This window comes from Saimiri boliviensis, chromosome X (genome assembly GCF_048565385.1).
Source record: "Saimiri boliviensis isolate mSaiBol1 chromosome X, mSaiBol1.pri, whole genome shotgun sequence".
NCBI classification, from domain to species: domain Eukaryota; kingdom Metazoa; phylum Chordata; class Mammalia; order Primates; family Cebidae; genus Saimiri; species Saimiri boliviensis.
This window is the reverse complement of record NC_133470.1, coordinates 102,494,206-102,517,248: the sequence shown is the minus strand read 5'-3', so window position 1 is coordinate 102,517,248 and position 23,043 is coordinate 102,494,206. Positions and strand designations below refer to the sequence as shown.

Sequence of the window (23,043 nt, the reverse complement as noted above, 5' to 3'; positions counted from 1 at the left end):
TGTGAGAGAGAACATTTGGTGTTTGGCTTTCTGTTCTTGTGTCAGTTAATTTATTTTTAATGACAAGCAAAAAGTATATATATATATATATATATATATATATATATATATATATGGTGTACGATATGATGCTTTGAGATAGTCTGCTTCTTAATAGGTATGTGGCGTTGGGCAGGTATCTTCGTTACTCTGTGCTTCAGTTTCATTATTTATAAAATAGATATAGGAAGAGTATTTCTCTTACAGGTTGCAGTGAAGATTAAATGAGATGCTTCTACTATTTGGAATGTGTTCTCCCCAGATCATCTCAGAACTGGCTCCTTCTTCACATGCAAGACTCAGTTGAAATGACAAGTCCTCAGAGACCTTCCCTAAATTTTAGGTTCTCCATAGCATTTGTTGCAATCTGAATTTATCTTTATTTATTTATTTTCTATGTGACCTCAATTTTTCTGAGTCCCTTTCTATTCACTGCCGTATTCTCTGTGCCTAGCATCATCATGTAGTAGCATTCAATAATAAATTTTTCTTTCTTTTTTTTTTTTTTCAGATGGAGTCTCGCTCTGTCACCCAGGCTGGAGTACAGTTGCATGATCTCGGCTCACTGCAACCTTCACCTCCCAGGTTCAAGAGATTTTTCTGCCTCAGCCTCCTGAGTAGCTGGGACTACAGGCGTGCACCACTATCATGCCCGGCTAATTTTTGTATTTTTAGTAGAGACGGGCTTTTACCATATTGGCCAGGCTGGTCTCAAACTCCTGACCTCATGATCCGCCTGCCTTGGCCTCCCAAAGTGCTGCGATTACAGGCGTGAGCCACCACACTCGGCCATTTTTTTTTTGAAAGATGGAATTTTGCTCTGTTGCTCAGGCTGGAGTGCAATGTCACGATCTCGGCTCACTACAACCTCCGCCTCCCGGGTTCAAGCAATTCTCCTGCTTCGGCCTTCCAAGTAGCTGGGATTACAGATGCTTACCACTATGCCCAGCTAATTTTTGTATTTTTAGAAGAGACGGGGTTTCACCATGTTAGCCAGGCTGGTCATGAACTCCTGACCTCAGGTGATCCATCTGTCTCGGCCTCCCAAAGTGCTGGGATTACAGGAGTGAGCCACTGCTCCTGGCCTCAATAATAAATTTCTGTTTAACAATTCACTTCCTGTTATTCCTTTCTTTCTCTCTTACCCCTTTGAGAAAGCTAATAGGCAAACTTTGGCAAAAATTTTCTGATCATAGATGTTGGGGGAGAAAAAACTCCTTTCAAAGCACTATCAGTCTGTGGCTGAAGCATAAGCTCTGGCTCTCGACACGAGGACTTTACCATCTAGCTGGTGGGTAGTGACTTGAGCGCTTCTTAGAACCATTGATGGCTTATCAGTCCCCAGTGCATCCTATGCTTTTTGTGGATAAAAAGTGACACAGTTGTAGATCGAACTAAGAAACGATGTAGCTAAGTACTGTTAGGGGTGCAGAGTGTAAGGGAAATGGGGATATAGATAGAGGGTCAATTGCTGAAGGCTTTCTTAGAGGAACTTTAAAGAGACGGAAGTCATCCTAGAGAGATGAGACCAGGCACCACTGTTTGCAAACCACTTAGAACAATGCCTGGCCCATACTAAAAGTGAGATATGCGTTTATTAAATAAAAATGCCCAATATATTTTTATGCAATCAGAATTTTATTTTTTTTTGTTTACATATGATTATAAAAATATAGAAAAAGGCTTAATTCATGAGGTGGCTATGGGTTGCTCTTTCTCAAAAGTGCTCACATGAATATTTGTAGACTACATACTAACTCTAGAAATAGCATGTTCAGGAGATTCCAACCCTGGGGATCACATGGACCCAATCAGATCATCTGCGCGAAGAGACCAATCTTCGGAAATATCAAGAAAGTGAGATGGCTGCAGAGGTTGGGCTTCCTGAGCCTCTGCTTGGTGACAGGGGACCTGGGTACGCTCTTCTTCATTGAAGACACAAGGTGGACAATCGCAGTTTGGCCTTTGGCTGGGCTGTGACGAGGCGAATACCTCGGAGCATTTCTCATCCTTCTGGGCTGTGGCCCTACTCTTGCTGGCTACTCTCATAAAACCCCAGGGCTTGGTGAGCCATGGGGACTTTTTGGGGGCAGCACATGACACTGGGATCACAAACCGAGACGGTGTGCCCTTGGAAGAGTAATGTATCTCAGTGCTGTAGATAATCGTGTCTGGAGAGACAGCTTTGACCCTGATGCCACATTCAGTAACACGGTAGATGAACTGGTAGGCATGTGGCTGAACATGGTTTGGGGGGCAACCCAGGCCCATGTGTAGCTCATTAAAGTGTACACACACATCGTTGTTTAGCATGAAGGGGTGCACTGTGACCATGAACCAATCTATGGAGCATAGCACAGTCATTGGACTTTGTCCTGAACAGGCTGAAAACGCGGAGGTGAGGAGGACCATCACTCCTATGAACTCAAACACTTTCATCCCTGCAGCCAATCAGATAACGAACCACAGGAAACAGGAAGCCGTCCAGTGAGGATTTCTAGAGCACATAAAAACACAAGAGGTAAATCATCTTATTTTCTATGAAAGTCCAAACATGATCTATCTTTTAAGCAAAAGACTGTCCCTAAAGCATTAAGAAGAGGAAAACATTCATTTGAGAGAGAACCGAATTTGAATTTCATTGTTGGAACTCACGTGCTTATGGACAATTACAATGGCTTTTAAAAGTGACTTTCCCATGCTGTTCTAGTATAAAACATATATCCCAAATATGTAGAACAACAGTATACACTGATCAGGACTGGCATCCTTTTGTGTTTAACCTCAAGACGAACCCAAAACAGAACAGTTTTTGTCTCAAACATTGAATAAAGAGATAGGAGATAGCGTTTAATTCAAGATGGCAATACTTGCCTCTTTAAGGGCCTCAATGTCCTCCCATAGACCATACTAATGAACCGTTCCCTATTGCTTTTTTGTTGTGGTTAGCAACAAATTTGATGAAATAAAAACATAAGGAATTGTGGTTTATTCCTAACAACCAAATATTGAAATTTTGCCGAGTGGCACTTAAAATGATTAAACGAATGCTTCATAAACTCTGGCAGCAGCATCGTAAGTCATTATGACCAATAGATTCCCTGATATATTCTTTGGTACACCTTGTAAAATAGTGAAATTACAGAAACATAAAAACATGCCTTTTTTTGTTTTGTTTTGTACAGAGTGTTGTTTTGTCAGCGGGAGCCAGGCTGGAGTGTAGTGGCACATCTCGGCTCAACCTCCGCCTTCCAGGTTCAAGCAATTCTCCTGCCTCAGCCTCCCGAGTAGCTGGGACTACAGGCACACACCACCACGCCCATCTAATTTTTGTATGGGGTTTCACCATGTTGGCCAGGATGTTCTCAATCTCTTGACCTCGTGATCTGCCCACCTCGGCCTCCCAAAGTGCTGAGATTATAGGCGCGAGCCACCGTGCCTGGCCAACATGCTGGTTTTAAATTTTACATTTTTCAATGCATATTACACATGAAAACTACCGTAAAAATCTTATATTAAAGAAAGGGGCTAGGTTGTGGCAGTTCATTCCTGTAATCCCAGTACTCTAGGAGGCTAGGGTGGGAAGACTGATTGAGCCCAGGAGTTCAAGACCAGCCCCGGGAACATAGTGAGAGCCTGTCTCTATAAAACAACACAAAAAACTAGTCGAGCATGGTGGTGAACATCTGTAGTCTGAGCTACCCGGGAGGCTGAGGTAGGAGGATTGCTTGAGCCTGGGAGGTTGAGGCTATAGTGAGCCAAGACTGAGCCACTGCACTCCAGCCTGGGCAACAGAGAAAAATTTTGCCTCAAATTAAAAAAAAAAAAAAAAAAAAGGAAGAAAGAGAGGACTGTTTGTACTTTACACACTGATTGACAAGATATCTCCTTAAAACTTTGCTTTACATACTTTTACTTTCTCTAGCTTTTTATTGTTTACTTTTTCAGTAGGAAGCTCTGTGACCCACTTCCTAGTCCTATTGCTTTTAGCTGTCAAAGAGTGGCAGGCAGACCAGCGAGGAGAAAAGGCGGTGCTAGGAGTAAGTATCTAAAACATGTTATCAGAAGGAGGTAACAGATGAAGGAAGAAGAAAGTAAGAGCAACATCATCCATTGTTTTCCAACTCAACTTTCATTTTACAAGTGAAAATGCCATAAATCACATAAAGTGCCTACAGTTTGGAAGGAAATGTACATGCATATAGGAATTCACTTTCATTCCCTGCTGAGACAAGTAACCCCTACACACATTCATTCTTTGACTAATATTTGTTGAATGCCTACTATGTGCATAGCAATGGGCCAAAACGGGTCCCAAGACATTTCTTTTCTTTTTCCCCAGTTGCAAAAATGCAGCTCTTTCTCTTCCCTTGATAGTGACAAATTTGCTGCATTCTTTAATGGAAACCATGGCATAGGAGCCCACTAGCAAAGTGCACTGGCCTGGATGAAACGTTTTGTTTCTGATTGGTACGGACTGGTCTGACTCTCTTTCACTCTGCCATTAATGATTCCTCATTCTCTCAGAGGTGTTGGGGGTGTAAAAGAGAAACCCCCAAAGATCTACCAGGCTCCTTCCTTTCCTCTTGGTTCCTTCTGAAACGTCTCTCCTGGGACCAGTTTTTGGGGTTTTGTTTTCCACAAAGCAAGAACAGAGGCAGCAGGAACCAACAAAAACTTACCTCCTTTCTCTCTCCCCACTCCCCAGCACCAAAAAGCCCCCCAAAACAAACAAAAAGGCAACAACGATAACAACACAAATAAGTACATTCTGACGTGAGCTGGTCCTGGAGGACTCGACAGTTCAGCAAAGCGACCACCCGCTCTGGAATACTGCACAGCATCTGCTGAGGTGTCTTTCGGCAGCTAAGATCATCAGCCCATCACTACTGCACGACTGTCTTGGTCTAAAGCCCACCTTGTCCTAAATGTGCTTTAGGTCGGTTTTCTCTCCCTTCCTGCCTCTCTTTCTCTCTCTTCTTTCCGTCTTTCCTTAACATCATCCCATAACCTGGGCCTAATTGCCCTGAATGAAACCCTCCTTAAGTAATTCTGGACTAGGCCAACAGAACAACTATTTTTACTGAAACCCCAAAACGAACACCCAAGTTTAAGGCTACTCTTTTCCAGGGAGCTAAGCCATCCATTTCCTCTCCCTCCTTCAAGCATCTTTCCTGTACTCCTCCTCCTCTCTCCCCATAGATAATCCAAATACAATTATAAAATGTCTAGAATTTCTGAGAAATGAGACTGTTGTCCCTCAAGGAATCATTTTCGACTACCTCACTTCCCACCCCCGCACATTCACTTCTTGAATTATGTTGCACTGTATCAATCTCAAAGGCAGGAGTTCAATAACGTCATGGAGTTGAGGGGTTCACTTAGTACAAGTCTCCAAATGTGAACACAGCAGAATCTGTTTCCTCTGATTTTTATAAAGCCAAGAACAGCTCACCATGTGATAGAGAAATAAATGAAGATGACTATGCGTGTGACAGGATACCCTTGAGCTCAGATAAAGCTTAAAGAGGAGGTCACTGAGACCCAGGTCTAAGGTTGCTCATCTCTAAGGGGAGAGAGAGATTAGAGGGAGAGCAGAATGTACTTTCTAACAAGCTTGTGAATGCCTGGCTCACTGGCACACTTTGGGACTTTCTCCTTCCTGCTAAGTACAGATCCTCAAAGCGAGGCAGCCTCCCTTCTGCTACCTGCAAGTCCTAGGGAAGGGTAGAGCAGTGTATGCCCGTGTGTGTGTGTGTGTGTGTGTGTGTGTGTGTGTGTGTGTGTATGTGTGTGATGGGGGATGGTTATTTTAATTCTTTTTTTTTTTTTTTTTTTTTTTTTTTTGAGACAGTCTCACTCTGTCACCCAGGCTGCAGTGCAGTGGCACAACCTTAGCTCACGGCAACCTCCATCTCCTGACTTCAAGCGATTCTCCTGCCTCAGCCTCCTGAGTACCTGGGATTACAGGTGCGTGCCACCACACCAGGCTAATTTTTGTATTTTTAGTAGAGACAGGGTTTCGCCATGTTGGCCAGGCTGCTTTCGAACTCCTGACCTCATGATCCACCCGCCTCAGCCTCCCAAAGTGCTGCGATTACAGGCATTAGCCACCGCTCCCAGCGGGGATAGTTACAAGTCATTCACAACAGAGTTCATCAGCTTGCTTTTCTAACACCTTGCTGAGATGTGCTGGAAGAATGGGATCCTGAACAAGAGAGGGAGAAAGTGGGCTGTAGTTATTGGAGGCAGAGCGAAAAGAAGGCTGAGGGCCTAGAGATGGGAAGGAGGTGCCAGAAGAGAGGGCAGTGTGGGGGGGCCCAGCTGAAGGTATTTTTAACCATCGTTCAGGCATGCACAGTATCCCAGGAGCTTAGGGCAGAATTCTATTTAAAGTCTTCAGAACTCTTTAGAGCTGAGGTGGGGTTGGGGACTGGGGAAGAATAAATGCAAAGAAGGGAGCACTCATTTTGGGACTACTGTACAGCTTCCTGGGGAGCCCGCTGGGCTGAGAAAGAAAGCAGGTCTCAGGGTTTGTATTACTATAGCCGCATTTTGACTTGATTGCAGATTAGCCTTGCAACATGCCTGAAGCAATGAGCTTAGATGCATTTGTATAGCCAAGTAGGGCTCAGCTGTTGGTACACAGCGTCCTGAACTGAGCTATAGAGAGGTCAGGCAAACCCAGAGCTGCTAATAACACCTGGATGCAAAATGTTTGCTTTCCTTGAAGCTACAGAGTACAAGTAGCTTTCTGTTTTTTTTCTAAATGGAGTTTATGTATATACGTTTCCCACTGGCTCCTTTAACAGTTTTCCTCTTTGCCCTTTTTTCAAGAACTCCCTAATAAGCCTTAACAAGTTCTTTACATTAAAAAATCATAAAAAGTTTCATTTTGGGAATATAAACTACATTTCCTTTCTTCTCCCATAATCAAATCTGCTCTTTTAATTAAGTTCAGAAAAATTCCAGTGTTTATGTTTGAGAGATGTCTACCTCAGTCACTGACAATGGTACAATCTGATTAGCAAAGCCCGACTGAGATCTTATAGTACTTGTAAAACCAAGACAGCCTTTTTCTTCTTATAGGCAGGAAGAGAATAGATTGGCTCAAACAAACAAAAAAAGGAAAGAGGAAAAAGAGCTGCCACGTAACTCTCCATCGTTAATTTTTTTATGCTGAAAATGCTGCTTATAAAGTTCAGCGTTGTTCTGTTTTAAAATTGACAAATAAAAATTGTATGTATTTATGGGATACGGTGTTCTATATATATACATGTAACAATGATCTATGTGTATACATTGTGGAATGATTATTTTAGATCAAGCTGGTTAACACGTCCATCGCCTTACTTAAAGAAGTAGAGAGTAGAGTGGTGGTTGGTGGGATGGCGTGGATGGGATAAAGGGAGATCCTGGTCAAAAAGTGAAAGTTTCAGTTAGGCAGGAGGAATAAGTTCTAGTGATCTATTGCACAGCATGGTGACTTCAGCTAATAATAATGCATATTTCAAAATTGCTAAGACGGTAAATTTTAAATGTTCTTACCATGAGCTGTATTTCTTAATGTTTCATAATAAAGAGATTGAATACTGGGCTAAGCACAAAGCATTTTTAATCTCAGGACCCCCAAAAAAATCCTTATAAAAAAAGACAAAAGCAGAAGTTCAAATTAGTTTTGTGACGTTACAGAGTGAATTGAGAAGTGTAAAAGAAATCGCTTTCCGAGCAGACAGGATTTTTGCCTCCCCATCTCCTCTGATGTCGTTAGAGACATGTATGAACTCTTTGCATGAAGAATGGGAAGGGGAATTAGCTAAACATTTCCACATCTGGTTTTGGAACGGTTTGGAAAAAGAACTCACTCCATAGGCTCCTGGAAGCTTTTTGGGTCGACAGCTATTTATTTTTAAAATTCAGTATACTCGTGACAGCATAGTTATCATTTGTATATTGTTTTCCCAGAAACTTGTTGTCAAAACAAAAGGAAACAGAGGGGAAAAGGAAACTCCAAAGCAGCATGCAATTATCTCAGGGAAATGTAACTGTCAAGGCTTTGATTTGCAGCAAAGTTTGTTCACTCTCTTGCAGCTGATTTAAAGAAAAATGAATCTGAGTCAGAATAAAGATTCTTTTACAAGACAAGAACGAAAAAAAGGAATCCTAACACTTTGTGGATGCTTTAGTTTAAACATTCAAGCAGTCACATTCTGACTTCTCCCAAGGTTTGAGAGCCTTTTAAAATAGTTCTTTTTAAAGCCCAGTTTTAAGGAATTAGTTGGTTCACTGCTCTCAAAGAAAGTGACAATTGTGATTAATACTAATGATGTTGAAAGTACACTAAAGTGAGTTAGAAAATTAAATAACTGCTTTTGTAGAATTTACATTAATTTTAAAGACGCTGAGATCGGTTCAGTTTTCCAGCCTCTTGAAGCCCAGTGTTAAAGTAACCGCACATTATTCATCATTTTGTGTGGAAGAAGAATTATGAACTGCTAATGCTTAACAATGTCCATTTTCTCAGCAGAAAAAAACACCTGACCGAACCCTAAAAAAAAGTCTTCATTAAAATCAAACTAAAAAGCAGCCATTCCATTTTTTTTTTCTCATTCTAAAAGTAACTGCAGAAAAATTGAGTGCTGTCAAAAGGAGAAAAGAAGGAAACAGACTTCTCAATCCCCAAATAACCATTGTTACGTTTTTGGTTTATATATTTCTAATTTGGGGGGCAAATATACGTCCACATATATGATTCAAAGTTCTCTCGGGGGGAAAAAAGAGTCAAGGTTTTTTGAAAGCTGTTTTTAATTTTTGACATTGAATTTTAAAGCAATCAAAGCATTATTTTTGTTTGGGCCATCTGGTTTTGTTCTTATAATCTGTTAAGCTATCAAGCATAGTTTAAATGTCATGGTTCATCTCATACACAAATAAAGGTTGCGAAATAAATAAGACTCCAAGCTCCTTGTAAGAGAGACATTTCTGCTGGGTCACAAATTGGTTACTAAAAGGTGAGTAGTCCCATGTGAAATCAAGCCATAATAAGTCTACACAACAAGGGTAAACCATGCCCTGACTGAACATAAATATTCCTAAATAAATACAGAAAGCCATACTTTGGAGGAAATTGCAAAGATCAGATCATGAGAACTCCTCCCCTTTTGTGAAGAGAAGCTGAGTTGGTTGAATTTTAAACTTGAACAAAGAGATGTATTTCATAATTTCCATGAAGTATGAGGGACATCCCAAATATATGCCCCTAATTCAGTTTATGTTGTAATTTAATAATTTATTTGAATTTGATTTTTTTTTTTTTTTTTTCAGAAAACTACACCCTTTGCCACAAAGCCCCAGAGTCCCTTCTCATTTTAAAAGACAAGGCAGGTTTGTGTCTGTGCAGACCTCTCAACCCCATGGCAGCCACGGCCACATTTTTAACCCATTAGTAGTCTCTGGGAGTCTGCCAAAACCAGATAAAGGCCCATTTGCCTGAGATGATCTGAAATCATCAGAAGGCAGAGGATTGAATCAGATGTTCCTTCAAGGGCTTCACCACCTCTTTGATACACCTGTGTCAATAAATGAGGGCTCTAGCTGGCTTCCAAAAACGGTCAGGCACATTCCTGTCTCCCTTTCAAAACTGGGATTTTTGGGTACAGGTTTTCTTAAAGTGAGGTGCATGCATATGGCCCCTTAAGGATGGCTTAAATCCAAAATAAACCACAGTTGACTTTATAGGCTACTTGACTGATTTTTCACTGACTTGACCCAAATGCGTCTTTCCAAAACCCAGAATGTGGTCACTTGGTACATGTGTATACGCCCTGACTGAGGCCATTCACCATCTTTTGGCTCCTGAGAAGTAGAAAAGGTTTTAGAAAAGGTTCCTTTGATAGGAAGGCTGTTGGTCATTGTTAGCGAGCCTACAATTTGGGGCATGCATGCATATTGGAGTAGGCAAAGATGCATTGCTCTGTGATCGGGACATTGTAGGAAGAGAAAAAACCTTTTTTTTTCTCTCTCTCTCAGTGTCTCTCTCTCTTTCTCTCTCTCTCTCTCTCTCTGTCACACACACACACACACACACACACACACACACACACGTATGTGATGGACAGATAGACACACACATACTGAGGAGAAGAAAATTCCCAAATCTGTTTCCTACTATTGCCCTGATCCCTACTATTTCCCCCCATTCCTTAATTATTGTACTGTAAATTCCTTTAAAAATGAAGTCTTGGTCTACTATGGTATCTGGCACACAGTAAGTACTCAGTAAATATTTTTTTTTTTTTTTTTTTTTTTTGTTTGTTTGTTTGTTTTTAGATGAAGTCTCACTCTGTCGCCCAGGCTGGAGTGCAATGGCGCGATCTCGGCTCACTGCAACCTCCGCCTCCCAGGTTCAGGCACTTCTCCTGCCTCAGCCTCCTGAGTAGCTGGGATTACAGGCGTGTGCCACCACGCCCAGCTAATTTTTGTATTTTTAGTAAAGACGAGGTTTCACCATGTTGGTCAGGCTGGTCTTGAACTCCTTACCTTGTGATCCACCCGCCTTGGCCTCCCAAAGTGTTGGGATTACAGGCGTGAGGCACTGTGCCTGGCCAGTAAATATTTTTAAATGAAAGAATGAAGAAATTAATGAATGGCCACCAGAAATCACCATCTGCCCCTGTGCCTCCTTGTCTAACCCCTTCCCCCACTCCTTCTCCAGTCTCCCAGTTGAAGGCCTGGGGTAGCAGTACAGCCTTTCTATAATAGAGAGTAGAGAGTCCTAAAAAGGGTCCTGGCCTGTCCACTTGCACACCTGCTTACCTTCTAGGCTCACTAGAATGCCAAGGGCTCTATATCTGTCCCACCCAACCACTGCCCTTTCAGTTAGCTCTTAGCCAGTGACTCCAAGTGCAGCCAGCACGTTTTGTACCCCTTTCCCTCCATCCCTAAGTCATCCTCTGGAAAGAAGACAATATGGAACTCTCCCCTAGTCTGGCCTTTACATGGGAGGAAAGAAGAAATTATCAAGTCATACGTAGACCAAGTCCAGGCCATTGAGAGACGGCATAATCAGAAGTGGGAGCCTCAGGTCCATGAGGTACTGAGTACCAGTGGGGTGCCTAGAAAGGGGCTTGCTGGAGTCCCCAGGTTTACCCAGGCAAACGGACTTATCCCCTGAGGTTGTCCAAGGATTCCCTTAGCCAGAAAAAAAACCTAAATCACAGGCTGGATATCTGTTCCTCCTGAGAGCAGACCTACACATCTACTCCCAGTCCCAGTTCCAAGCATAGACACGGAAACCAGAAAACGCCTCAGAGGTTCCGGGGAAATCAGAGGTAAGCTGGGTGAATTCTGCCCTACCCCAAGTTGACTGTTGGCTCCCTTTGAGCTGGGCTTTTCACTCTGCCAACTCTGGACTAAAAGATAGATTCAGGCCAACTTGAGGTCTGTTAGAGGGTCCCCGAGCCTGAATGTTCCCAAAAGTGCTTTGCAGTTGATCCCATCTCCACATATGATAGAGTATTTTACTGGTAAATATCACTATACACTTCTCTCATCTGGACTTTTTATATAACAAAGATGTGACTTTGGGTGTGATGGCTCCTTATCCTAGCAATATCAAAAAACATAACTTTTTTTTTTTTTAATTAGCTGGATGTGGTGGTGCACACCTGTAGTCCCAGCTATTTGGGAGGCTGAGACAGGAGGATCACTTGAGCCCAGAGAGACCCTGTCAGGAAAAAAACAAAACAAAACAAAACAAAAACAGCAAGAACAAAGTGTTGCCTTGAGGCTTGACATCTTTTTCCTGGAATTAGTTACTTGGTTAAAGAAAAAGCAATTGGTTAAATTTGTGTTCATTATTTTCATATAATAATATATAATATTTTAAAATATAGCATATATAATGTTAAAAATTAATATAAAAGGCTCATCTATTATAGCTAATAATATATATACATATGATATTAATATAATACTTTTATAATACATTAACAACTAAAAGGAAGTTTCCCTCCACTGATAATCTATCTTGCCTTAACAAAGAATGAAGGACCTTTTTCTGAAACTTTTTTCTAGGACTGAGACTTAAGCTTACATCACTGGACTACAAATGTTTAAGAATACATATGTATGTATTCTATATCTAGATAGCTAATATTCTATATATAGATACATACATTCTCTATATATCTATACCTATTCTATGTCTTTATATTCTATAATGTTAGATAATTACATATATATACATATATATGTATAAAATTGTATCCTAAAAAGCTATATTGAAATCTTAATCCCCAGTACCTCAAAATGTGACTTTATTTGGAAATATACTCTTTACAGAGGTAATCAAATTAAAATGAAATCATTATGGTGGGCTCCAATCCAGTATGACATGTCTTTACAAAAGGGGAAAATGTGGACACAGAGACAGACACAAGCAGAGGGAGGACAATGTGAGACATGGAGGAAGAAGGTGGCCATGTGCGTCACTCCAGTGATGCACCTACAACCCCAGGAACGCCAAGGATTATCAGCAAATACCAGAACCAGAAGAGGCTTCAGGCTCTCAGACAATATGGCCACGCTGACACCTTGATTTTTAACTTCCGGCCTCCAGAACTGTGAGACCACACATTTTTTTGTTGTTTTAAGCTACCCAGTTTGTGTACAGCAGCCTTAGCAAACTAACAACTTCATTTTCCCAACAAACGCAACAGACACATGTGCCTCCTTCCTGAGATAGGAGCCTGCGACTATTAATGTTCTGACTCTGTGTTTTGCTACAACCTTAAATTTCATTTAGAATTGGAAATCTGATGAGGCACCAAGGAATACAGACAAAAACTTAGAAAGGAGCCAGTTAAAATTGGTGCTGGTGCTGCTATTTGATGCCTACAGGAGAAACTGAATTAGAATTGTAGTGTAATATCAGGGAGATATTCGTAACTCTACAAGTTGTCCAAAAATGGATGGAGAAACCTGGAGTGAAACTAAGATCTATTTGTTCCCTGTAGGCATTCAGTTAGAAGCTGGCCGGCCACTTGCTGGAGTTACTGGAGAGGGAGATCCTGTTCTATATCAGAGGCTAGATTAGATGGTCTTTGGCTGGGCACAGTGGCTCACGCCTGTAATCCCAGCACTTTAGGAAGCAGAGGCAGGTTCCTGACCTGAGGTCAGGAGTTCGAGACCAGCCTGGCCAACATGATGAAACCCCATCTCCGCTAAAAATACAAAAATTAGCTGGGCGTGGTGGCACATGGCTGTAGGCTCAGTTACTTGGGAGCTGAGGCAGGATAATGGCAGAGGTTGCAGCGAGCTGAGATTATGCCATGGCACTCCAGCCTGGGCTACAGAGAGAGACTCCATCTCAAAAAAAAAAAAAAAAAAAAAAAAAAAAAGATGGTCTTTAAAGTTCTATCACAGAATGTCCTGTTTGTGTATATGTGTGTGTGTCGCGGATAGATTAGCACACGTATTATGAACACATGCACGCATGGGAACACACCACACACATACATATGTCATGCACACATGCAGAGGTTATTTATGTAGGTCTTCTCTTGAAAGTCTTACAATGTCATTGATGCCTGAAGCCTTTAATTCTGATATACAGAAGATTATATAACACTTCCTAACAGGGACCTGACCTCTCAGCTAGGTTACTGTTGTGACTGGATATGACTGTGTATTGGTGGCAATTACAACGGGAAGGTGGAAGGGGAAAAGGGAGGGCAGGTCATGATATAGAGGAAAATACTCAGAATGATTCTAAGTATTAGTCATTAGGAATAAAACCTCAGAATAGGGCTTACTGCCTAGCTCTAAAGCCTGGGGCTAGGGTAGTGGAAATGGTCTTTCTTCTTTCTGTTTTTTTTTTTTTTTTTTTTTTTTTTCCTTGAGATAGGGGCTTGCTTTTTGCCCAGGCTGGAGTGTAGTGGTACAATCATAGCTTATTGCGGCCTCATCTTCTGGGCTCGAATGATCCTCCTGCCTCATCCTCCTGAGTAGCTGGGATCACAGGCATGCATAACCATGCCTGGCTACTTTTTTTTTTTTTTTTTTTTTAGGAAATGGTCTTTCTAAGTAGCATGGTCTCTGGAAGCCAGACCTGGGGGTTTATGTGATGCCTGTCTTTGGGGAACCTGCAGAAAAGCTGATCAAGAGAGAGAAGAGGAGGGAGATATCTACTGGGGTGGGGCTGGGGAAATCTCTAGACAAAAGATATCCAAATAAAAGCAAATTTCTTGCACCAAATTGAAAAGGCTGGGGCTCTGATCGTTGGAACTACAGTCTGTGGAGGCCCTGTCACAGTTACAGGGCAAATGTTCAAAAGTAGAAATGTTTTCTATTTCACCTTGAAAGGAGTAGTAGTGATGACTTTTATATATATATATATATATATATATATATATATATATATATATATATATTTATGCTTCTTTGCAGTGTCTTAAGTGATTACAGAATCCAAGGGTCCTAAAAAGCCAGTTTAAACATTTATGGGTTACAGATGGCAACAAATCAACTTCTGCTTTAATATGGATATCTTCTGTCTAGAGATTCCCCAGCCCCAGCCCAATAGAGTGCACTCCTTCCTGGTTTCCCTCTTGATCCTTTCCCCTCTCCTGTAAGGGCCCCGAAGACAGCATCACATGCTAAAACTATAAAAACAGGGCCCCCGGAAGGGCGGAGAGCCTTGGCCAACATCAAGGTTGGATTAAGTCAATTGGGGCCTCAGGCCCTTCCACCAGCCTGCCTGGCTTCTCTGCCTTACAACTCAGAGAAAAATGGTCAGACATTATAATGAGTTTAATCTTCGTGAAAGGAAAGCCAAGTCTCGAGGTGGCTTGGCTTCTGGACTATGGCTCTAAAACACTCGGGTGATTCTGCCTCAGTGTCTGATGGCTAAGTTATTTAGGAGAGGGGACACAACTTTCAAACTGAGCAAACCAAAGCACAGAAGGGCTCTGGGAGCAATTTCCCACGTAGGACTGGGAGAAGCTGAGAGAAGCTCTAAGATGGTGGGTGGCAGTGAGAGATAGGGACAAAACTTTCTTGAAAACGACAAGAGAAAGAAGGGAGTGTTCTCAGGCTTTCACACAAGACTTGTATCACAGGCTGGAGAGGGCAAACCCAGATAGGCCCCAGCTGAGCAGGTGGTTTGTGCTTTCCCGGAAAGCTGAGGCCTCTAGAACTTAGGAGAGTGAGGGCAGATGCTCATCCCTAGGAGGACACCCACGTCCAATAAGAGCAGATAATTCCTGTATTCCAAGAGTTCTGTGAACTTCTTTATGAAACGGCCCTGCTTCCAACAAACAGAGCTATTTCTTAGGCCAAGCTACCAGTTCTAAAATCCACTGCACTGCATTTATGCTGGGTATAAAGAGATAGAGACAGACTGCTGAATTTCTCACGTGGCTACCTTCTGTCAACTGGAGCACCCTTGGGGGTAGAAGAACAGAAAGAGGTTCACGATACACAGGCCCGTGGAATTTTTTGAAAATTGGATATTTTATCTTGCACAAAGATAAACCTCTTTTCTCTGCACCCTCGAAAATAATCCCACGTTTTAAAGCTTTCTTTTTACACGTCAGTGAGAACAAAGGCAGAAACTGAGTCCATCCACTAGACAAAACCTTTCATCAGAAGCAGCTGCTTAAGTGTAGCAACCGAGATTCCTGCAGAAGGAAGAAAGGAAGGAACACAAGAAAGAAGGAAATGGATATTTATTGAGACACTGTGTTACTGTGCTGAGGGCTGTACGTGCAGTATCTCACTTAACCCTCAGGGTAACTCTGTGTGGAATTCTTATTAGCTTCCTTTTATGGAAGAAGAATTGAGGATCAGAAGGTTAGGAAATTCACTAAAGACACAAAGGTTATCCAGGATGAGAAGCTTCTATAGTTGTCTGTTTATGCCACTGCCAAGAAAGTAAACACAAGGAAGGTTTTTCAAAACAGAGGACACAAAAGAATGCCATCGATTGTTTATGGGTATCAGAGTCTAGGGTGGTGGGGAGGTGGGGAAGTTAATAGCTTTTCAAGCAGGGGAAATTGAGAAAAATAGAAGCAATAAATGGGAGACAGAAATCCAAGGGCATTTAGAGTAGATAAGTCGGGACCACTGTTTCTATTTTATCACTCTCTATATTTTAGACTTCTTGACAGCAAGCAGTCATTCCTTATTTCAATGTAACACATTTATTCTGTGGGCTACGTGCATGCCCAGAACACAATGAACCTCGGGACACACCGTATATTCAGGCCTTCTCAATCTGTTTTGACGAGGGAAATGTGTATGGCTTCTGTACAAAGCCACCAAATATGGCAACCCCAAACTAAGAAGAATGGCCTGTAGACTCACCCCATAAATCTTCCTGAATGGAAAAAGGGTACCACGAATTCTCAAACTCTTGCATTTGTTATGGAAATGGAGAATTATATATTCCTGATTCCACTCCGAGGACAGGGATTGTCTGTCTTTCTGATCTCATCATGTCTTTAAAAAGAATGGGCTTCTCTTACCAAGCCTGAATGTTTGTGACACTCCGGACTTGGATGTCGCGGCTTGGATGGGAGGGAGGGAGAGAGCACGGGCAGTTGAACGACTGAGTCAGTGGGCAATGTCTCATTAGTGGCATGCTGGGAACAACCAGAGCTACACAGCCCTAGTTCCCTGACTTAAGCTGGGTTTTCACAAACATTTCAGTTTGTAAAAACTGAACAAAGAGTCGGGGGAACTTGAGTTTGAAGAAAGCAGCAGGGTGGAAGCACCCTTCGTTCCTGATTAAAACCACTACCTTGAGTTGCTGAAGAAAGGAATTGAGTGTATTTCCCCCTAATGATACCATCCGGTGGTCTCTCAGACTCTTTTTTTTTTTTTTTGAAACAGAATGTCGCATTGTCATGTTGGCTGGAGTGCAATGGCACGATCTCAGCTCACTGCAACCTTCCTCTCCCGGGTTCAAGTGATTCTCCTGCCTCAGACCCCGAGTAGCTAGGATTATAGGCACCCACCACTGCACCCGGCTAGTATTTGTATTTTTAGTGGAAACGGCGTTTCACCATATTGGCCAGGGTGGTCTCAAACTCCTGACCTCAAGTGATCCACCTGCCTCGGCCTTCCAAAGTGCTCGGAATACAGGCGTGAGCCACCGCACCCAGCCAGTTTTCTCAGACTCTTTATGAAGAATCCTATATTGTTCGAGCTATGAACTGGCTTATAATAAGAGCTGAACAACTGTGGCACCCACCTGTTAGAAATCAAGACTGGGGTATTAAAACCAGAAGTGCTGGCCTGTTAGAATGGCCTGACTGTTTTGTGTGGAAGGCAAAGCTCGCCTAAACCCATGGATTAGCATGTTCACATTGGGACAGTAACGGAAGCAGGTGCTCATTCTATGGGTTCTTCGGAATCATTTTTCTGAATGCCGAGAGGTAGAAACTGAAATAGAATAAGTTCTCAGAGGGCACAACTCCAAACAGGGAATGGGGAGGGGAGGGAGGCATTCCTTATTCTTTGCTTCATTGGAAAATGGCAAAAGAAACTCTGGCACAAAATGGCAGCTGCCCTGGCTCATTGGCAGCTCTGTTACGAAACTAGGAGGCAAAAGCTGACTAAAGAAGGTCATGTTTTTCTAGGGATATGGTCATTGAAACACACCCTCACTCGTGATCTAAGTTTAAATCCCGAGCCTCTAAATAAGCAATATTTTCAGAAGGGCCGCCTTATCATTATTTATAAAATAGTCTGATTTTCAGGGAGGAGTACTTCTCTTTTAAGCCTCTCCTTTAGAGATTTTGTTTGTGGGAGATGATAGGCCTCGCGGAGTCATTTTTTTAAAACGAAGTTTTAAAGTCACCATAGTGTTTGTCAATAAAATAAGATAAAATAAAATGAATACCAAATAAAATAAATACCAAGTGATTATTTTTAGGTACAAGGGTTTATGATTTTGCATTGTCTTCTTAAAATTCTGTGAATCTAGAAGGGTGACTGAAAACTTGGTGTTAGTAGTATTCTTGTTCTGATTTCCCTATATAGACACATCCCTGAAACTTCCAGATCGGCCTAACTGGATATTGGTGGTCAGAAGTGATTTGGATGAGGAGAAAAGGCAATGAGGAGACAATGACTTAGCTCACTAATGGGACAGAAACGAGTGCAATGTATTTGGACAGACTTACAGGGACAGAAGAATGGTGAGAAGAAAGTCTAGGGAAAGAATTTTGGAATGAGGTCCTAGAGGATTTGAGGCAGGATAGTCTAGTAGTTGAGTGGCTTTGACATACCAAGAGAGACTTGGAATAAGACAGTGCTGTCTTAAACTTTGGCCACTACTTTCTAAACATTGTTTTCATCATTTGTAAATGAGGAAGATAATAATAACAATAACACAGCATATTTAGGGTCATTATGATTATTAAATGACTCCATGAGTGTAAAACTATTTAGTTCCTGAGATGCAAGTGCTCACCAAGAGTCATTATTAAAATGATTATTGTTTAATATAGAAATTAGACTAAACCACACATGGAAACAGCGTTCATAGCACCTTTTAGAAGCTCCTAATCTTTCTCTCTTTTTTTAAAAAATATCTGGACTTTTGATGTAATGAATAGGAGAGTTCTTCTTTTATTTTTTTATTTTTTTATTTTAATGTTTTGTAGAGACAGGATCTTGATATGTTGCCCAGGCTGGACTCAAACTCCAGGCCTCAAGCAATGCTTCTGCCTCAGCCTCCCAAAGCATGGGATCAGAGGCATGAGCCACTACGCCTGGCTATTTTATTTATTTATTTATTTATTTATTTATTTATTTATTGCTTCCATCTAAAGCACATCTGAGTTTTTGTTTTTTAAATGCCCAGGGAATTGGAGATATACAGACCTAAGCTTGAATTGAGGCTCTGTCACTTCCTAGCTGTGTGACCTTGGGTAAGTCCCTTCCCTGTCCTGGCCTCAGTTGCCTCGTATAAAATAGGGACAGTTATAATAGCAACCTCAACAGGATTGGAGGAGTGAATGAGGTCTGAAAAACTGCACGTACAGGGCCTGGCACAGAGCAAGTGTCCAATCAATGGGAGCTATAGAATAGGCTCAGGCAGACAGCCTGGCTGCAGGGCTCTTTCCGCCCCTACCTCCCTCCACGCCCTGGTTAGTCCCAACTAGAGTCCCATCAATCTGCCACTCTCCTCAGGGGTTGCTGGAAATTCCTGGCACAGATGTCTCTTACAGAGACCAGTTTTGGATATTCCTCCATCCACCCGTTACCACTGAATTATGGGGAGAGAGAGAGAAGGAGAGAAGACCCATTGAGAGGGAGAGGAGAAAACAAACGACTTCTGTATACTACTACCCTGGCTAGCCCAGGTTCATGCCTGAAATAGGTGTTCGGTAAATACTTGAGGAATGTATGTACAAGTGAATGAAAAAAAAAAAAAAAAAAAAAAAAAAAGCTGCAGGCAGGCATCCGGGCAGTGGGGGAAAGAAATCTGAGTCACGGCAAACTTTTCCTGACTGCCTCCACGACATCTATCTCAGGGGCCTCCCCTGGCTATGGCTTCACTCACTAACTCCAATTCGCTCCTTCCTTTTGCATAGATCATGCGCAACACCCTACACACTCCCTTCAAGAGATCCAGATAGAAGCTTGGGGGCTCGCCACTTTGGGTTCAGAGCACCTGAATTGCTTTGCTGTGGGCGGAAATGCTGATCTTAGGCAGCTCAGCAAGGGGTATCCAGATACAACCCCACCCATCATTCTGAGAGTCCCTTCTTGTGCTGAGACCAAGCAGTAGGGTGCCAGACAACAGGATCCACCAGTCCACTTCCATTTTCCACGTAACACATGTGAGCAATATGACTACGGGGTTTTGCCCTGAAGGATTTGCAAGTGAGTCAAGACATTGTGCACACAGGTGGATAAACACGAGCATTGAACGTGCACACTGACCATCCAAGGGACTGTCACTGAGGATTATGCTTTTTATGGGCAACATTTTAAAACACTTATGTGTAAGGGTTTCTCAGTGCCCTTCATAAGCTCAAGTTCTGTTCCAACATTTGTTTCAAATAAGATTTCCTTCCATAAAAATAACACTTAAGTACACACATGCAGAATATGCATTTGGCTTTTCCTGGGTGTTAAATGTTTTATTTGATGTGCTGATTTTGTTACTACATCACTGGAAAATTAATTCACAATGAATTGCCTGTGTGACAGCCTCTCACCACAGAAGCAATAGCGATTTGAATCTTGAATCCTGGATTCTTTATCTTTTGCTCGCTGTGAGCTCTTAGCCTCACTTTCACATCTGATCTATTTCCCACAAATTCTGCAACTGACACATAAACACAGGCAGAACGTCTTTCTCCCCAAATAAATAAAAACAAGGAATCGGAAAAACAGGGCAGGGATTCCACCTTTCATGATGCGACTTAAATTTTTAAAAATATTTTAAAGAGAACCATTAAGCCAGCTCTTGCTAACACATGTAACTCCTTGATTAGTTCCACATTCACATCATTGCTGCCTTGATTTGGTTCTGGGATCTGACTTAACAAGCTTTTGTTTTTACCTCATTCCACATGCGATGAGAGTGAGGGAGTATCTGTGAGTTGCTCTTTATTGTTAAAGTTAAAAAAAAAAAAAAAAAGTGAAGACCACAGCTGACTTCCAAAGTGGGCAACTCTGGCTCATGAGTTACTGAATGAGCCCCAGGGAGTGTGTTTGTGATGTTCTGAGGTGGGGACCCTGAGGTGGGGGTAATTTTGGCCCAATGGCAGCTGGTTAGGCAGCTGGTAGAGAGCAGCTGCAGGAAGGGAACAACTTCTATGGGGGGTAGTATTTAAAGTTGGGCTTCTGTACAGAAGTGCTCAAGTTAAGCTGCCCCTGGATGGAATTCTCCCCCCGGTATAGGTTACCAGCTTATGCTTTGACACCAGATGTACAAGGAGTTGCGGGAGGGAACTAAGGGTGAAAAGAAGGACCCCTGCCTACTTCCTGAATCACAGCATTATTGGGGAGAAGTTGGGACCCAAAGGTGGCCACTGCCACGTGCCCTCCTTTCCCTCAATATGGTATTTTGATGGAACTTCGCGTTTGAGAATGTACCGCCAACAGGGCTCTCATTTAAAATGTAAAATGTCCTTTCATAACTGTTGGAAAGAAGGTCTGTATACATAGAGAGCATCTAGGATTTGCCCATTTCTGTGAAAAAAAAAAAATTCTCTGTGACTGTAAATCCTGTGCTCTGTAAATAATTTTTGGGTCCAAGAAGACCAACAACTTGCATTTTCCTACCCCACTGCCGGCAGCGAGGGGAGGGGAAAGGGCATCTGGAGGGAGGAGACAGCAATTGGATCCAAACACACATATTTATTCAGTAAACAAGCTCATCATCTCCTCAATTTTAAAATTCACTGTGAGCAAACACAAGCACAGGCTTCATTTGAAAAAAAAAAAAAAAAAAAAAAAAAAAAGTACAAAGTTGCCCTTAAAGAGATTTGGTAATTGCAGGAAGGAGAGAGCAACATTCCACCCAGGTGCTCAGTACAGCACACCTGTGAGTTTGGAAACAAAGTCTCAGCTGTTCAACCTGAGGGGCTGTGAAGCCGCCTTTGGATTAGGCTGTGGAAGGAAGAGTGGTAGGGGAAGGACGCAGAGCAGAGGGCAGCTAAGCCTTTCTTTCAAGGGGACCCCAAGGTCATCTTGCCGCCTCCTCCCTCTCCTCCTTCTCTTCCTTCTCCTCACAAATAAATATATATATATATATACATATATATATATACACATATATATATGTGTGTGTGTATATATATATATATATATATAGAGAGAGAGAGAGAGAGAGAGAGAGACGGAGTCTTGCTCTGTCGTCCAGGCTGGAGTGCAATGGCATGATCTTGACTCACTGCAGCCTCTGCTTCCCAGGTTCAAGCGATTCTCCTGCATCAGCCTCCCGACTAGCTGGGACTACAGATGCGCACTACCACGCGCAGCTAATTTTTGTATTGTTTTTGGTAGAGATTTCGCCATGTTAGCCAGGCTGGTCTCTAACTCCTGACCTTAAGTGATCTGCCCACTTCAGCCTCCCGAAGTGCTGGGGTTACGGGCATCAGCCACCGTGCCCCGCCCTCATTAACACTGATGGAGCACTGACATGCCAGGCACTGCACTTAGGCCTTTGTGAGCCTTGCTTCGTGTAGGCTTCACAGTGTTCTGAGGTAGGCACTGTTATTACTCCCACATGAGAGAGGAGGAAACTGAGGCCCAGAATGTTTGGATGACTTGCTCACGCAGGTCACATCCTGGTAAGTGACCAGGAGTCAAGGCCAGGCTGAGCTCACTCCACAGCTGGTTCCCTCCCCATAGAAGCCAGACATTTCCTTAAGCCTCCCCCTATAGACTGGGTTTGGTGGCTGGGGCCAGTAATCCCAGCACTTTGTGAAGCCGGGGAGGAAGGATGGATCACTTGAGCCCAGGAGTTTGAGACCAGCCTGGGCAACAAAATGAGACCCCTGTCTTTACAAAAATAAAAATAAAAAATTATCCAGGCATGGTTGTTGGCACCTATAATCCCAGCTACTCGGGAGGCTGAGGTGGGAGGATCGCTTGAACCAGTGAGCTATGATTCTGTCACTTTACTCCAGCCTAGGCGACAGAGTGAGACCTTGTTTCAATAAAAAAAAAAAAAAAAAAAAGCCTCCACTTGTGGACCCTGTTAAGCTGCAGATTGCTCTAGGGAGTCGAGCCCTTTAAATCCCTCAGTTCTCCAGAACAACTTCATGAAGAGAGGGCCCAGGTACATCATACAAAATGTTGAGTGGGAGAGGTGGCACCAGTAAGATGCTTCCCAATGTTCCTTTTGCTCTCACTTCATTCAAGTGCTATTCATGGTGGCCTCTGCCGTGGCTCCCGGGCATCTTCAGGTTGTTCACCGGACCCAGTAGCTTTCAATGAGGCAGGCAGTGCAGGGAGGTGCTGCCTCCCTTCATAACC

The 23,043-nt window shown here is 42.6% G+C and overlaps 1 protein-coding gene across 1 annotated transcript in view; it reads right to left on the bottom strand.

Annotated features, from left to right (window-relative positions):
- Nucleotides 1–1,732: 1,732 nt before the first annotated feature.
- Nucleotides 1,733–23,043, bottom strand: part of PLAC1 (placenta enriched 1) — a 97,202-nt gene continuing 75,891 nt past the window's right edge. The window contains exon 3 of the mRNA XM_074391857.1: nt 1,733–2,536. Coding sequence (XP_074247958.1) covers nt 1,837–2,478 — 642 coding nt within the window. The 5' untranslated portion in view covers nt 2,479–2,536 and the 3' untranslated portion in view covers nt 1,733–1,836. The remainder of the gene's footprint in view (nt 2,537–23,043) is intronic.